At 40.5% G+C, this 18,962-nt stretch overlaps 1 protein-coding gene across 1 annotated transcript in view; it reads left to right on the forward strand.

The window, feature by feature from the left end:
* Positions 1–1,167: 1,167 nt before the first annotated feature.
* Positions 1,168–18,962, forward strand: part of LOC117302779 (cell wall integrity and stress response component 4-like) — a 28,266-nt gene continuing 10,471 nt past the window's right edge. Inside the window, exons 1-2 of the mRNA XM_033786814.1 lie at positions 1,168–1,447; positions 10,282–11,187. Of these exons, the coding sequence (XP_033642705.1) occupies positions 1,375–1,447; positions 10,282–11,187 (979 nt within the window). The 5' untranslated portion in view covers positions 1,168–1,374. The remainder of the gene's footprint in view (positions 1,448–10,281; positions 11,188–18,962) is intronic.

Below are 18,962 nucleotides of genomic sequence, written 5' to 3' on the forward strand. Positions count from 1 at the left end.
GTAGCAAAAGCAAACCATGAAGCCTATGAACTTAAAGAGCACCAGTCTGAAGTCCCCCAAATCCTCGTCATTGTCTGGTTGTGTAGGATAAAGGTATTACAAGCCAATACAATGGCTTTTCATTAGAACAGGCACATCGACCCTTTCACTTAATAACCAAAGGTTTGGGTGCTGAATTGCCGTATGGAGTGGGGTGCTTTTAGGACGCTGGGGAGGGGGGGGGGGGTTCTGGTCAAATGTACTATACAGAGGGCTCGAAGTTTACCTTTAAAATCTCCAGCAAAACCGTCCTTGCCCGCGGGCCCGCGGGCCCGCGGAGAATAACTCCCCACCTTAAACCGTAAACTTGACCAATATCTGAAGGAACATCCCCAACACTTATTGACCTCCACTTGTCTCTTTAAGAAGTCGATAACTCCTTGAGGGTTGTAAGATATACCACTGGAAATAATTATGTTTGAGTTTATATTCATGATGTATCTCACTCATGAATAAATCATGTTGTTTCAGTGCAACACCTTTGGCTGGAGCGGTAGCCTCATGAATTATTCATGGTTATATGAGCATTCATTAATTATGCATGTCCGATTGATGACATCTGGCCACTAGTGCACGAACTCATCGACCGTCGTTGAATATTCATTAGGGATTATTGGGATTGGTTCATCGGGTCTTGATTATGCAAGAATTGGGGACATATTTGTGTTTATTTATAAATAATATGCTAACTTGCCAATACGGAAACATTGTGTGGATCATTTTAATATATTGATGTTTGAAATTTGTTTATTTAATTATTGCTAATATATGTTTCTGGCAATGCATCCAAGGAGGCCTCATGAGTTTACTTAATCACTGTGGCTCACACGACTAAGAAAACCCGTAAACAAAGGTGCTTGAATAACGCAAGTATATCTAAATAATGTCACCGTCTTTTTGTTTTGTGTTGTTTTCTAATTCCCCCATATAGTTAAACTTTATTGTAAACCATCGTTTGTTAAAACATAAGTTCATGTCATACAAACTCAAAAACAGTTTGTTTTTTTAGCAAAGGTTCAAACAAAAAATATCTAGTTCAATCGTATGCAAACCCTCCAGCCAAACTGTTTCCGTACAAATAACCTTGATAAAAGATGTACCACAATCTTATTAAATTTCCCATTCCAGAATCCTCGAAACACTTCCCGTAGTACCCATCGCTAGCTGACTCAACGCATATACCATTACACGCAGCCTTTGACCACTTAGACTGTGCATTGTAACAACGCGCCGTGATGTAAATCCTAATATGAGAGGGTGAGACTACGCCGTGCGTGTCATTTGGTCTCAGCCGAGGATGAGAGAAGGTTGCCTGCTCCTACTCCGGAGGATAGGATGATACTCAAGATGATGCAGTGGATGTGGCTGATAATAGTCTGTATTGCTCATCTCCAAGATGCTTCCACTGGTGAGTAAATACCCTATAGTTCTTCTTTAGGTTAAAACAGTGACGGTGGTCTTTTGGGGCTCAAAATGGAGCCTTGTGTAACCCCCTCATAATTTGTGTTCATTGTGTTCTGGGAATATCCTTCGAGGATGTTTTTCCTCTGGTAGTATGTGGCCGGCTGGTGACAGTCTAAACTACTCATCTCGAAGTTGCTTCCACTTGTGAGTAAAACACCCTTGTTCTTCTTTAGTTTCAAACAGTATAAACGGTGGTCTTTTGGGGCTCAAAATGGAGCCTTGTGTAACCCCCTCATAATGTGTGTTCATTGTGTTCTGGGAATATCCTTTGAGGATGTTTTTGCTCTGGTAGTATGTGGCTGCTGACGGTCTGTTTTGCTCATCTCCAAGTTGCTTCCACTGGTGAGTTTTACATCCCAGTTCTTCTTATAGTTTCAAACATTTACGGTGGTAATTTTTTGGCTCAAAATAATAGTATGGTGTCTTCGTTGTGTTTATGGGAATTTCAGGAATGTCTTGGAGGATTTCTTCCTCTGGTGAGTTTTTTTTTCTTTTTCTAACACTATTGTTTTTGTTAATTATACTGCACGGTGGTCATTTTTGGCTCAAAATGGAACATTGTGTAACCCCAGCTAAATGTGTCTTGATTTGTTTGAGAATCTCAGGAATTTCTAAGAGGATTTCTGCGTCCGGTGAGTTTGACACCCTGGTTCTTCTTTAGTTTCAAACACCACTTATTTTGTTATACTGCACGGTGGATGGTCTTTTGGTTCTCGATATGTTGCACTCTTTCCAAAACATGAAATATTCCTTTTTTACTTGAAAGTCGCTTGGGCAGTATCCGAATTGTCGGCTATTTAGGCTATGGCTATGACAGTTTGTAGGGGAGTTGCTATGGTCGTCCTTTACATCAAAGCATGATGACGTGGCGTTCCAGCTGTATCCATAGCGATAGCCATAGCCTTTGAGAGATTTTGATACGATCTCTAGAAAGATAATAGGTAGTGTTTTAATTTAGGGTTTAGCAATTTGTCACCGAGTCTTTACCCATCGCCCGCGCCGTCATTACGACTGGAATGACGGCGTCCGTAGACAAGACAATCCGGTGGATTTCGTCTCTCCCCGTAGTTTTTGGTCAATAGAGAAGCTGTGCTGATTGATGAAGTGGCATAGATAATCTGTTAATGCATGAATCCTGACAGGCCTTAATGGAATGTTTAATCATGTCCAGTTTTTTTTTCTTTCTCAACTGTTCTAGAAATGTTGCAGCCTGGAGTATTAGGGCGGGAAGTTTCACGGTTCAGGTTGTCAAGTTGTGCTATATGGGCCCGTTCTATTTCCAGAAGCGAAAACTTATGTTGTGGGACTTCAAAGTTTACCAATTGCTGTTCTTCTCTGTGTATTGTTATGGAGGATTTTTACTGGAATTGCTGTACTATTTATATGTAAGACCCACTATTAAATTAATTACCGATTGACCATTACCGAAAATCCTGCATTGATTTGCATTGTTTTGGTTTGTTTTTTTGCACTTTTGCGCTAACAATATTGCACACTAAGTCGGTTCGTCTAAAACACATTTTTCTAGAAAATCGATTTTAAAAAAAAGAGAGTTAGTTTTATGAAAACACATTTGGCATCTTTCCATTAAAAAATCAATTAACGCACTCAAAAAGTATTGTCTTAGCGAATGATACTATGTGTAAATTTAATTACCTACGTCCAGCAACAAATGATTAATTAAGTGACAGAGATTGTGCTAGAGATTCAAATCTGCATTATCGGCTGACTGTAGTTGTGATGTCACGATAGAAGGTTTGAAGGACGGACGGGGCGGAAACGTGGGGGCGGTTTGCCAATGAAAGGAAACAAAATCGATTATTTTAATTTGGACTCTCTTTTATTGAAGGACAGATAGTGTATCTTGGATCTGGAATCATTGTCTATTTTCTGTATACGACATCATAACTAATCGGTTTTACTAAATCGTTGAATCGATTAGATGTATTCGACTGTTCAGTCATATAAATATCAGTCGATTCTTGTATTTCGGTTCCTCGTCAAAAATAGGACTGTATCTGAAAAATACAATTATTGGAAAATTATCCTCACTTTATTTTAAGAGTCTGTGTTTTAAGCTTTGAGCATGGAGGGTTAATTATAGGTACACAACTTCGTTTCTCAACTGTTCGATTGACACATTGTTTTTCCCCTTATCTCGATTTCGCGAATCGTTTGCGGTCAAGTACACAAAAAAGCTTGCACAACAAAAATGTTGCTTAGGTAGCACCATGAGTAAATCTCTTTTGAGTAGTGTGGTTCTGAGAAGAACCGCTGGTTGACAACTGGGCCCAATTTCATGGCTCTGCTTACCGCCGAATTCTGCGCTTACGATCACGATTCCCCGCTTACATGCAAGCGCCGAATTTCTGCGCTAGCCTTGTTAGCCTAGAACGCGTAGTAACGGAGAGTACGCACGCGCAGAAGCAAAAATTCGCCGCTAACAAGTGAAATACGCTTGCCGTTAGCACATAATTCCCTGCTTCCGTAAGCACCGATTCTGTGCTTACGGTAAGCAGAGCCATGAAATTGGGCCCAGAACGTTTCGATCAGTGTGCTCTGATCTGAAGTTTGAAATCAATTTCTATAAAACTCGCAAGTGTTTTTTTTCTCTTGAATTATTTATTATCAAATAAGTCGAGTGTATGTATACAAGAAGATTGCTTTCAGTTCAAAATCGATGTTTCCTCGACGATAAACATTGAAGTCGATTTGGTATCATCCAATGGGAGACTTTGGAACGCTAGGTGGCAGCAGACTTACCAGGTAAAATCCGTTGTTCTCGGTCATGTGCGCACGCTCAGAACTACGTAAACAATGGAAATTTACCTCGTAAGTCTGCTGCCACCTAGCGTCCCAAAAGTCTCCCATTGCTCTGGACATATAGCTATCAGAAGGTTACGGGTTCAAAATCTTGATGGCTGTAAGCAATGTACATGTAAATATTCTACACGACACCACAAAGCCAATTACGGGTAAAATGGGTCGTCCGGTTTAGGCTACCGTTATTAATTTAGTCGTGCTGCTCATTACCATTGACGTTAAAGGCACTGGACACTATTGGTAAATGCCAAAGACCAGTCTTCTCACTTGGTGTATCTCAACATATACATAGAATAACAAACCTGTGAAAATTTGAGCTCAATTGGTCGTCGAAGTTGCGAGATAATAATGAAAGAAAAAACGCCCTTGTCACACGAAGTTGTGTGCGTTTAGATGGTTGGAAAATTACTTCTTTTTTGAAAACTATGTAACTTCAGTGGGAGCCGTTTCCCAAAATGTTTTATACTATCGACCTCTCCCCATTACTCGTTGCCAAGTATGATTTTATGCTAATAATTATTTTGAGTAATTACCAATAGTGTCCATTGTCCTCTGCCTTTAAGCCACAATGTTCGCTTCCAGCCTCTGAGCATGGCGAGGTAGCACTTCAAACTTGCGAGCAGATTTTGTTTACGTGAAGGAAGAAGAATGTTTTTACAAATTGGATGAATTTTGCTGCCAACAACATTCTTCATCGTTCAAGAGACTGACTAGTGCCTATTAGATAAGAAAACATACTAATCACCGTAACTCCATGATTAATTATAATTAGCTCAATTTGTGTAGAGTTCCGGTCTTGAGGGTTCTGAGGGCACAATAAGAAAACATGGCCCCCATATCTTCGTCTATGACTGCGGGCCAATAATTCTAACAAAGGCCCGCCGTAATTAAAAATTAATGCCCTCGCTAGAGCGTTCATGCCTTATGTTATAAGAAAGATATCATTAGACCGAGGAGAAAACGAATAAAAAAAACTATTTTAAAGGCACTGGGCACTATTGGTAATTACTCTAAATAATTGGTAGCATCAAAACTTACTTGGTACGAGCAATGGAGAGCTGTTGACAGTAGACCTATAAAACATTGTGAGAAACGGCACCCTTTTGTTTTTGAGAAAGGGGTAATTTCTCACTCAAATGCCTGCAGCCTTTGTAAGGCATCTGAAAGCACACACAAACTTGTAGTAACAAGGGTGTTTTTAATTTCATTTTATTTCTTGCAACTTCGATGACCAGTTGAGCCAAAATTTTTACAGATTTGTTATTCTGTTACAGAAAATACCAAAGGTGTCCAGTGCCTTTAAAGTTAACCTTTTCTGATGTCCTTGCCCGAGTTTCTGTGAACGGTTGAACTATGAAGCAATCGAACTCCTGGTCGTTAATATTCTAGACATGGTCCCAAAATCATTAGAGATGCTTGAGCTTGCTTAAACACTTTCTGCTGAGCAGAAATATTATTGGCACAGATGGTGCATGTGGCGTGGTAATTTGGCGTGTAACCTTTACTCTGGTAAGCATGGTGCTGTTAGGCACTGGACACACTATTGGTAATTACTCAAAATAATTGTTAGCATAACAACTTTTGGTAACGAGTAATGGGGAGAGGTTAATGGTATAAAATATTGTGAGAAACGGCTCCCTCTGAAGTAACGTAGTTTTCGAGAGAGAAGTAATTTTAAACGAATTTGATTTCGAGACCTCAGATTTAGATTTTGAGGTCCCGCTGAAAGCACACAACTTCGTGTGACAATGTTTTTTCCCCATGTTTATCTCGCAACTTCGACGATCAATTGAGTTCAAATTTTCTCAGGTTTGTTATGTTATGCATATGTTGAGATACAAGTGAGAATAATGGTCTTTGACAATTACCAATAGTGTCCAGTGTCTTTAAGCGGCTCTATGGAGTTTTGGGTTCTAGAGGGAAAACAAAATATAGGTTGGACTGTTTTTTCGGAATGAAGCTGTTTACATTAATAGAGCAGCCAATTTCATGCCCTACTTACCGAGGAATTCTGCTCTTAGTCCAATTTTCATATATCATGTAAGCACAAAAACTTACCCGACTCTCCTAAGCAGAGTTTTCTGCTAAACAGCTTAATATTTAATAACGAAATTAAGCCCATTGTCATTACTCTACACTTACAGATTTAGCACAAACTTTTAGCGAAGAATGCTTTAATGAAGACGTGAAAACACAAGCGCACATTAAAACATCCTGTGGTCGACTTCACAAAGAGTTAGGATTAAGTCCTAAAGGACCAGTGCTTGGAGATATTGAAAAAAACTAAGGCTAGTCCTGAGTTAGGACGAGTAAATCGTCTTAACTCGAGATGAGACTAGTCTTTTGTGAGTACGAATACATTAGTAGAGCGCACATTCTTCTTCCACCGTAATCACCGATTTCTCGCTTACGTTGGCCGAGTCGTGACATTAGACCCACCCCTCACCGATGCCTTAAACTTACACACATAATTTACCTTTAAACAAAGAAATCTTCCCTCGTTTTTCTACTCGAAAGCATTCGAAATTGGATAAACGCATTCGACCCGTGCCCCCACGTTCTATACCGGGTATCCATGTCACCACATTCCAATTATCAGTTCGGAAATCCCTGAATTACTCGACAAACAAAACTAATGAAGCCAATAGAGGGCCTTGCATGACTGCCCTTGAACAAACCACTCGAGCGTAAAACGTAATTTCGCAGCCGCGCTGCAGTTTTTTCCCTCATCGCACGTGATTTATCAGATGCCTCTGAAATTCTCCCCGCGTTAAAGGGAAGAATACATCTTCGTTTTTTGGAAGAGTAGAAGAAGACGGACAGAGTAAAATGATCGCAACGTCGAGCAGAAAACCCGGGTCTTCTCAGAGCCACCATACTCACGAAAGAGATGTTTGCATGGGTGTCACCGCAAACCCATACTTATTAGTACAGTATTGTATCATCCTCTATCCCTAGTTTCAATAAACACTAATCTGTGCGAAATTCATCAGATTGTATGAACGGATATCAAGAACAGTGTGGTAGTAATTAATAAGGGGGTTTTATACACAACGGGCAAGTTCAAATTCATGCATGTTGCAACCTATACAAGAGCATCAGTAATTACAAAATGGTCTTAAAATTTAACCTTTCTCGACTTGGACATTATTTTGAGACCAGCAGCATATTATAAACCACGATGTTCATTGGGGCACATAGGTACGTGTGTAGCTTTTGAATGGAACAGGGCGGGTGTTTTCCCATTTTTAATTTACATGTTTCTTGATTTTGAGACGATTGCAGGCCATGGTTCGTTTTTGGAAATTCAATGGAACGTTTTCTCCTTGAAACATTCAAAGGGCACCGGGGCAACTTGACCAGTGGCGGCAGAGGCAATTGCCTCGGTGAAGTATCAGACCAGGATTGGTTGTGGTTTAAATAATTGTTAAACAGTGACCTTTCTAGTATGAGCTTTTGCAACAACTGTTCTATAGGATTTCATGAAATACATGGTGAGGTCAGGTCAGAACCACCCCCAACTCATTGAGAGATATGCATTACATGCTGCTACCGAAAACTTGTCCATGTGTATACGTGTTTCTACTTGCTGTGTTTGTTCTCTCCCAACTATAGACTTGGACTATGTCTTTAACTTAACGGCAAGCTCATGTGACCCCATGAATACAAACGTAGTTCGTTGGTGACAGCCTTGTGCATATGAGATTCGGTGAGCCAGACCCTTGTGCTTGGAATATACTTTCATATAGTGCCCGAGGAACCAAACTCAATCCTAATAATTTTATTTACATTTCAGATGGATCAGTTTTTCAAGGTCACGGATGTTATTGTTCATAATTCTGTTATTTTCACATTGAGTGGTGCGGAAAATTCACATACGTTTAACTCTGAATAATAATACTTAAAAATATTCAAACTAAAAATCTAATTTACATTTCAGAGGTATCCCAGTTCTTGGGATCACGTGTGTATTGTATTGTTATTGTTCATATGTTTCTTAATTTCACATTGAATGGTGTGGAGCATTAACATGCAACTTAGGTTTAGTTCTTTTAAGAACTAAACCTATTAAAATAATAATATTTAAAAAAAAATTCAAATTAAAAACATTATTTACATTTCAGATGGATCAGTTTCCAATGCCACATGTTTGTTATTGTTATTGTTCATATTTCTGCTATTTTCACATTGACTGGTTCAGAGCACCCAGCACATGCACCTCGTCTTGGGTTTTATTCTTAATAATAATATTTTTAAAGATTCAAATTCAAAATTTCATTTATATTTCCCGAGTTCACAGATTGTTGTATTTTGTCGCTAACGTTTGAGTTTCTGTTATTGTCACATTGAATGGTGCGGAGCACTCGCTTGCAATTCCCCTGGGGTTTAATTCTTAAGAATAATTATTTTAAAAGCATTTGAGTTGAGGGACCACCGATGATGATTTATCTGAGAAATTATGCAAATTAAAATGATCTTCTTCAAGATCGGGATAAATGGCACCCGGAAACATGTGATTGGTGGGAAAGCTGACACTACAGATGTAAATACTCGTTAGTGTTGTTTATAATTACGTTCTTGCGAACACCTGCGTTCGGTTAACACTATACCTGCGTGTCTTGTTTTAATATAAATGTATTGCCAGATGAAAGAAACCAACAGTCCGGGCCCAATTTCATGGCTCTGCTTACCGTAAGCGCTTGTGGAAGCAGGGAATTATGTGCTTACGGCAAGCGTGTTTCACGGGTTAGTGGGTCATTTTGGCTTCTGCGCGGATACGTACTCCACAATACAGGCTTACAAGGCTAGTGCAAAAATTCGGCGCTTGCGAGTAAGCTGGGAATCGTGATCGTAAGCGCAGAGTTCAGCGGAAAGCAGAGTCATGAAATTTGGCCCAGATATGTTTTGCCCAAATTAAATATTAGAAGTCCTTTGAAGGTTGCAGGTACTCGGCATGGTACTGGGGTTTATCTGAATCTATGGCACCCCTGGTTGGAATGGAACCCCGACCTTTAGCACTCGACAGTAGGTGTCGTACAAAAATACATGGGTACAATTTTAGATAGGGGTTACTATAAATTAAAACAAAAGTGTTTTGTTAGTCTTGATGCCAAGACGGTAATTGTTAAGCGCGGTGCAGTTGGAGCGCGGTGCAGTTACGGGGACGGTACGCACACCCTCGATCCCAGTATGTGTGTGAGTCAGTCGCAGTTTTAGAGCTGCCACGCGCTACCTACGACCGTTGCATGTGTATAATCGCACTGTGACTGTTGCATGAACGGCAGACAAATAGGCAGCGCCTAACGACTATCAAGTCTAGTGTTTTGTAAGCTTTTGGAAAAGACAATCTTGCCGACGACCATCTGATCGAAACGTCGAGTCGGTACAAAACTGGTTCTCTTCAGAACCACCTCAACTATATAAAAAGAGATGTGGTAGGATCGTTTACAGCAATGAAAGGTCTCAAGTTATGTACTACCCAGCAAGTGAACTGTTTACTCTTTTTGATTAATTAGTATTGTCCAATTGACGGGGGAAATGTTGGATACCATAAACTAGATTAGCGGGAAGGCACAAAATCGACTACGACACGATAAATTGGATCAAAACACGGGACCCGGATTAAAGATAATCCAATCACTTTGAAACTGACCTTAATATTATTATCCCGTTATTTAAATACGTATTTAATCCTTTTAATAAATCGTTCATGAAGATTCATGTACTATCACAAAGGGTTTGCACAAGAAACGAATGGGTACAAATGGGAGACTTTGGAACGCTAGGTGGCAGCAGACTCACCAAGTCAATCTCCATCATTTACGTAGTTCTATAAGATCTATTGTTTCAAATCTTTGCTTCTATGTTTTTGGTGTTGTTGATTTGTGTGTGTATTGAATTAAAAGATTTGTTATTGTATTTCTAATAATGGCTCATGTTTCTTTATATCCTTAGATAATGACACGACAACTGAAGTTGTGCCAGCGTCAGAATACTATGTGGAATTACAGACTGACGTCGTAGGCAACGACACCGAGGCTGTATACGTCACAGCAGAATCTGATGACGTCGACACAAGTGTTCACGATGTTACAACATCTGGAGCGCCCTCTCTGTCCACTTTGGTGCATGTGGAGCACACACTGATTAACGACACACAGTCGGGAAATAAAACACTGGTACTGGTGAAAGATAACGACAGCAAGAGCCAAGAAAAATCCACTGGACTTGAGAGCTCGAAAAATGAATCAACCGATCTTTCTGGTTATACTTTAACAATAGAACCACTAACGACTTTACAAACTGAGATAGTTACAAGTTATGCCACAGAAACTGAACTGCAGACAGTTAACACACACCAAGAAGAGCTTATTTCAACTCTTGAATCTGTAACCACCACATTACATCCGTCATCTTCAGTGACACCAATTAGCAAAACATTAGACTCGTCAGTAGTGACTTCACCAAGTACGAATTCGAGCACCGCAGGTGCTAATGGGAGAGGTGATGTCACGGAGGACTTGGTGGCTAGTCTAGTGTCCAATACAAACTCAAGCTCTTACAGAGCAGCAACAATTACCTCAACCTCGTCAGTGCCTAAGGACAGTCTTCTCACGACGCCCTCTACGTCGACCATAACCTACCCCACATCGACCCAAACACCTCCAACAACAGAGAGATTAACTTGGACAGAAAAAACCTCGCCAACTGAGGTTAAGACTGTTAAAACCTATGAAACAGTTTCGAAGGAATACGAGATTCGGACAACGGCTGACCTTCCTGTGAAACATGCAACACCTGAATTATTTGAGGAATCTCCCCCTGGGGCTTCAACCTTGCAAGTAACGGAGGAAGTAACTGGTAAGCCATAGACATCCATTTTTAAGCGGCTTATTTGGGCTACGGCTACGTCAAGCCATCTTGAAATGTACCAGGGCAATGTACGAACTGTCAGCTATTGACCCCTTGCACGCGCGTCACACGCGGCGACTGATGCCACGCTCACCATGTTGGTGGTCAATAGGCTTACGTGTAAACGCCGCGTCACTTAAAAATGCGCACTTCACTGGATAACACACGTTGACATTGACCACCAAAATGGCACATCCAAGATTATTCTGATGATGACGTCAGGTGAAATGGGTCAATACAGCTAGGGCTACAGCTAGATTTCCGCATCATCATGCGTTGAGTTATAGGATGTCCTTTAGCAACAACCCTTCGCAACAGCTGTAGCCGTAGCTGTATACGCCAATTCGGATACGGCCTATGGTTAAAACGAGCCTATGATGAAGCCGTAGTTTAGGAACAATTTCTGCTTGAAGGTTTTTTTGCTTAAACGCATTGACGATACCAATGTACACCTTGCTGTGAGGTATGTGTCGTCAATGGTGCCTGCCATTTTGCGGCATATTGCGCCACAACACCTTGTGTAAACCATTACATGGTACTATAAAAGGAGTAGATCTCACAATTATTCAAACTTAGTCCCATACCTTGCATAAAATGCTGTATGTTTCAGCACTTTGAGACGCCCTTCGGGTGTATAAAGCGTTATGTAAATATCGACTATTATTATTATAATGAAGGTGTGTCACTGACCGAAAGTTGGTAGATGTTTGAGCGAAGTGTGGACCGGGGAACAAAGGAATTCCACACAATGTAGAGATCTGAAACACTATGTGGACTTACAGACGTCTACACAGTTTAGTTTTGCATTCTTGAAGAGTGTTTTGCATAGAAGTGTCCACAGAGTGTATGCAACTCGGGGCAATGTGTGCACATGTTAGTCTAGAATGTAGTCTGAACATATGCGGCGTGTACAGGGGTCTATGTCATTTTTCTTAAAGTCTTTTGAAACTTGGGAAACTTTTGAAGGGGCATCAAGGCCAGGACAAGGGCCGACAACAGAGTTTTTGGCCCCCGTGTAATTACAGGCCTGGGAAGAGCTACCAAGCACTTTTGATTATTGGTTTAAAACTGCTCATAAATGTAATTTCTTACGTCCTTGAATTGATAATTTCTCAAGACGTCGTCAACCGATAGTAAGTAACAAGTATCTATCGTCTCCACTTAAGACAAGAAACGAAAAACACCCTCGGGCTAGATCAAAATTTATGGACATCAAACAAAATCTCCAACTAAAAAAATAAGAAGCATCTATCAATCAATACTAACTATCAAAGGAAGAGAGAAAAAGATGATGTAGTTACTCTTCGGTGCCCGTGAGTCTAAAACAACAAATCTTCAAGATGGTTTAAGTGACCTGTCAAGATGCTCTCACCGTGCGCTGATGACACCTTGGTGCCGTCTTGAGATGAATTTATACGCTTCAGATCCTTGTACTTAACTTGGTCTGAGTTGTCGTTTTCCTAAACGGCATATGAAGAGCCCCGGTGTCTTCCGTTTACTTAAACTCATCGACTTGAAGGAAAAAGTGTTCGGGGAATTTCCGTCTTTAAGTGTGGAAAAATATTGATTCAGTAAGTGAACATTTTGTTTGATTCTCAGCCCTGGAAATTTTTGAAGACATCGTATACAGGTGATCATCGAAATATTTTTTAAATTGACGAGTATCATTATTGTGAAAAATCAAACATTTTCGATATCTGGCTGTTGATCATGGCTGGTTTGCCAAAAACTCCCTTGCATACTTGCGGCTCACCGAGCACGCTGATGCCACGTCCTTCGCAGTTCAGCTTTCCAGCTGCAAGTAAGGATGGTTAGCCTCCCAAATTATAACTATTTAGTGACATTTTGACTCAATTTCTGATCTCTGAATCACCGGACTGTGGGTTCGAATCCCGGTAGTGGCGCTCGTGCATTGACAAGACATTTGACTATGCTTTCAATTAACACTAAACGGTTACTTTTTGTAAGAGTAAAGATTGTTGGTGTAAAACTAGCAACAAGTACGGGCATTTAGTCACCGGTTCTGCAAACTTCTAAGAAGTCGAGATGGGCTCTTCTAAAGACCAGGGTCCAATTTCACAGAGCTACTTAGCGATGCTACTTGAGCATAAAAAGTAACTAAAAGCAACATTATTCTTACCAGATTAAAGTTACCAGCCCAAATGCCATGTCAAGCGTACAATTTGTGACTGGTATCCTGCTCATTTCTGCTAAGCAGGGTATTGTTAAGCAAAATTTTCTCCATAAGCAGCCTTCTGAAACTGGGCCCTGATCGCAACACGTAGTTCTTGTGTGCAGCGTTTTGATTCTAAATTAAAAAGTACCAGATATATATGGATTTTTATTGAATCATAGAAATAGTGCCAAAAACTCTGACTAATTTGAATACCGCTCGCCACAAAGTTTCGATCGATTTCCTTTTTTTAATTCAATTTCCATAAGGCAAAAAAAAGAAAGAGAATCGGTCGAAATTAGTTTCTCCCGTCTCGTTAAATTGTGTTTAAACAGGATCCCGCCTTGTGCGATAAGCCCAGACGCCCCTTCCGCACCTCTCGCCAGACTCCGGCATATCTTGCTCTTATTTTGGAGGCTTTTATTTCGTGCCAGCCGTGCCTTTGGTGTTACTATCGTGTAATTAAACCAGTTCTTACGCCTTAGGCGAAGCACATCAGCTGCTCGATCTTCGGGTAGAATACATCACCCCCGTTACCAAAGTTTCAATCTACAAGACGTGAGATAAGACCCAACAACTCATCATTTCACATGAAAAGTGCTATACTTAAGGCTAGGGGCGAATTCCTCGCACTGTATTTCCACCTCGTCCGCGAAATGTACAGCAACACCACGAAATGACTGTTGTTTTCCTTTCTTTCACAAAGAAAAAAAAATCTTTTATTTTTTGATGAGTTGATATCACATGGGAGTACAGACCCACTTAGCTACGGTGATTAAGTTCGCCCCTTGCGGGGTGTTGCGCCGCACTAGACGGCCTGAAAAGCGGCCATGTGGACCGAAAGGCCTCGTGCATCACTCTGAAAAGTATCGAATTCTAAACTCTGTGTTTTCAGTTGTTTTGGGTTTTTTTTTTTCTTCCATTTATTTTGAAATATACAAATGAAGACATATGTCGCTAGAGAGCTAGACACGAATGATATACACTGTTGTTACATGGGAAGGGTTTATCTCTGTAATGCTTGAACGTACACACAGACCGCAGATGTTACATTTGCCGGATTATGTTCGCCGGATTATTTTCACAACCGGATCCCAGCCGGAGGTGGATCCGGGGGATGTTAAGACACCGGATTCGAGCCCATTTTAATGTGGGGCTCCCTCCATCTCGGATTACCAGTTGGGCGATTGGGTTGCAGGGATGGATATTCAAGATGCATTCTCATTATGAAGCAAGAAATAGTTTAGAGTGCCTAATACAGACTGAAGGTCGATGCTTAGTTAGGCCATGGTTAGGCATAGGTCTACTTCTCTTTACAAATTCATTCCTCAAAGTATGCTTATTTTTTGTTTCAAATTGACGCACGTTCTGAGCCCATGAACTTGTGACTGGTGTCTTGCTACTAAATGGTGCTAAGCAGAAGTGTATAACATATTCTGCTTGAACAGCTCTATGAAATTGAGCCCGTGTTCGTTGGATACAGTTTTCAGGCATGATGCTGGAATATTGCTTTGTGGTGAGTGACTGGTCATTAGTGCATTAACACATATTACTCCACAGTCACTCACCAAAGCGCAATACATTACCATGATGTGACACAGTGTCAAATTAGAAAGCAAAATTCTAATTATGAGACAACACGTTGCCTTAGATTTGCAACAAAAACATGAACCAACAATCATGGTATCCTGAAAACGTGACAACTGGCAGGCCTACTTAAAGGCAGTGGACACTATTGGTAATTACTCAAAATAATTATGAACATAAAGCCTTACTTGGTGACGAGTAATGGGGAGACATTGTGAGAAACTGCTCCCTCTGAAGTGCTATAGCTTTCGAGAAAGAAGTAATTGTCCACGAATTTGATTTCGATACCTCAGATTAAGAACTTGAGGTCTCGAAATCAACCATCTAAACGCACACAACTTCGTGTGACAAGGGTGTTTTTTCTTTCATTATTATCTCGCAACTTCAATGACCGATTGAACTCAAATTTTCACAGGTTAGTTATTTTATGCATATGTTGAGATACATGACCAACTGTGAAGACTAGTCTTTAAACAATTGCCAATAGTGTCCACTGCCTTTAAAGGTCCCATGATTGGTATAGAGCTGGCAAAACAGTGTTCATGTTGTGTGTGGTCAACCATCGATGTAGTAACTGCTGCAGTATGATTCGAACTGCCTCTACCGGGCTATAGGTCGCTGGTCTAGCAATGCAAAGGTCGTGGGTTGGAATCCCACCCGAGTGGTCTGCATGTGGATTTGTTTTCATAAATCAGGAAAGCACTCGGCATACAGTGCTTAAAGGGAAGGTATACGTTTGGTAATTGTAAAACAAACAAAAAACAGTCTTCTCACTTGGTGTATCCCAACATAAGCATAAAATAACAAGCCTGTCAAAATTTGAGCTAAGTTGGTCATCGAAGTTGCGAGAAAATGATGAGAGAAAAACAAACCTTGTTGGCTGAATTTGTGTGCTTTCAGATAAGAATAAAAGAAGTTCTGGCTAAAAGTCTTTTATTATGTTAGTGAGAAATTAACTCTTTCTCAAAATCTATGCTACTTCAGAGGGAGCTGTTTCTGACAATGTTTTATACTATTAACAGCAGCTCTCAAATGATCGTTTCCAAGTCGGTTTTAGTTAATATTTGTTTTGAGTAATTACCAAACGTGTACCTTCCCTTTAACACATATCGGTGTATAAGGTTAACAACAATGATAAGCACATGGAATAACAAAATTATTGTGAAAAATCAGGAGAAATCAGTGTTTTTATGTGCATAAGTCTGCAATAAAAATCAATTTTGACAGTATTTCAGACTGAAAGAATGTGTGGAAACTTGAATTTCTAATTGATGAATTTCAGATTGAAACTATAAGAGAAGACTTGTGAAATACTTAGAAAGTAAGGTTCGCGGTGACACTCTGTAAACATCTCTTTAGTGAGTAGTGGTGGCCCTGACAAAAGCCGTTGTGTACTGCTCGACGTTTTGTAATTGCGTTTCGGTCAATGTGCTCCAAACGTCTTCGTAATGTATCCGTTCGTTTAAGTTTCATAATTGTGAGAAGGGGAGACCTATAAGTGGAAACATTTCCATTATGATTGAAGTTTGCACTTCAGACATTAAAGGAACACGTTGCCTTGGATCGGACGAGTAGGTTTATTAAAAGCGTTTGAAACCGTTTGTTATGAAATGCATATGGTTAGAAAGATGTTTTAAAAGTAGAATATAATGATCCACACAAGTATCACTCGAAACTGCACGGTTTTCCTTTTACGTCGCGAACTATCACGGTCGGCCATTTATGGGAGTCATAAATGGCCGACCGTGTTAGTCCTCGACCGATCCAAGGCAACGTGCTCCTTTAAACACAACATTATTAAGTTGTATCCACTAATGTTTTTGAAGTACATTTGCAACACAACATTATTAAATCGTATTCTCTCATGTTTTTGAAGTACTTAATATTATTTGCAATCACATTTCGCATTTGAATTCAGCTGGACGCTGCAGCCGCGACTACCCAAGGACATGCTTTCAACGTTTTCCAAATAAAAGCTCTATTTTTAGACCACAATGCCGAGGCAAAAACATTCGTACTTATAGACAGTTATCTAGACAATATGCAGTTGAATACCCTTTTGTGTAAACTCAATAAGTCTCCTTCTTTTACTTTATAGTCACCAATCGTTTCCCATATCTTACGAAACGATGGTTAAATTTCCGGAGCGCGAGTCCGGGATTTTTTCCCCCGTTCGTTGGCAGTGGGGCCGGTGGCCGGGACGCGCGTGCAAAGACCCCGTCCTCGTTAATGCTACGAGGAGAGAAAGATATCATGTTCACGTTGCTCGCGCTAGAATGTGATGGGCTGATTTAATTATTCTCACCGTTCAATATCGCCCTCTCTTAGCTTCTGGAAAATACACTTCATATAGTGATAAAACACGGTCTTCTGATATAGATGGGGCAAAAAAGAGCGATGTAGATAAGGTTTATTTATAAAGTGGCAAATACCCCGAGTTTTAAAGAGGTTTTTTTTTTTTTATCAAACGAGAAATTTGATACCTCACTGTAAAACGAGTAAATTAATTTAGACTCTCAACGTCAATTTTTGTTAGCCTTAATTTCCCTTTTCCGTCTCTGAAAATATGATTGTCTGCCTATAGTTGGGGGCTCTAAACGGCGCCTGTCAATTCTATAACTTGATCATTTTAATGACATCATGTTGTTGGTTAAGAGCGAGGGACGTGAAGCTTTTTACTAAATTGTTTGTTTGTATTTCTCCTGAAAGCATTGCTGGAAGTGCGTCAACTGAAGTATGTTTCTATCCACTATTGCTGTTTTGTCTGTCATTTTACTGTTGTCTGATCTGATGATTACTGTGCTCTTTTTTGAAATATATATTTAAAGGAGAGGGCGTTTGGGTTGACTTAGTTGCTTCTTTCCTAACCTTCCACGTTTAGGACCCCGGCTCGAATCCCACCGTGGGCACTCTTGGAAGATGTTAAAAGGGAACCATCTTTCGGGTTGACTGAGTGGTGTATTTCCTCACCTTCCACCTTTAGGACCCCCGGTTCGAATCCCACCGTGGGCACTCTTGGGAGATGTTAAAAGGGAACCATCTTTCGGGTTGACTGAGTGGTTTATTTCCTCACCATCCACCTTTAGGACCCCCGGTTCGAATCCCACCGTGGGCACTCTTGGAAGATGTTAAAAGGGAACCATCTTTCGGGTTGACTGAGTGGTTTATTTCCTCACCATCCACCTTTAGGACCCCCGGTTCGAATCACACCGTGGGCACTCTTGGAAGATGTTAAAAGGGAACCATCTTTCGGGTTGACTGAGTGGTTTATTTCCTCACCATCCCCGGTTCGAATCACAACCGTGGGCGCTTTGTGAATTGGTTTTGTCCCTGACATCGTGGGTTTCCAGTGGAATATTCTCTGTGGTTTTTCTCCCACATCTAAAACTGAAACCTCCTTCCTTGTCTTCTCTTCGTCAGCATGACCCCGGTTCCCTGGTTCGAAACACGCCAGTGGCACTACATGTATGTGGATTGGGTTTTCAGTCCCTACCTGGTTGCGTGTTGGTGTCCCATGGAGTATTTCTCTGAGGTTTTCCGCCAACATCTTAAACTGAAACTCCCTTTCGTGTCTTTTCTCCATATGGTTCATGTCTACTCTCTTAATGTAATAGAGTGAAAAAGCACTCTTTGAAGAGCCATATGAAGGACAACTGTTTCGAGTGGTCTTCCACTCTTTTAGATTGAAGTTTGCATCTTTTTGAGTGATTTTTCACTCTGTCCTGGAGTGAAACCCCTCTAAAAGAGTGAAACAACCACCACTCTTTTTGAAGAGCCATGTATGAGGGACAGCTCGAAATGTAAAGAGTGGTGTTTTTCACTCTTTTACATTTAGAGAGTAGGACAGTGATTAAAATCACTTTACTGAGCGTCCTTGGCTTCACAATCAGAATACAATAATAAAATAAAATGAACATGCGCTGTTTTCTGTTTGAGTTGTATGCTATTGATTGGATGGTTCAAA

Source organism: Asterias rubens, chromosome 18 (genome assembly GCF_902459465.1).
Source record: "Asterias rubens chromosome 18, eAstRub1.3, whole genome shotgun sequence".
NCBI lineage: Eukaryota > Metazoa > Echinodermata > Asteroidea > Forcipulatida > Asteriidae > Asterias > Asterias rubens.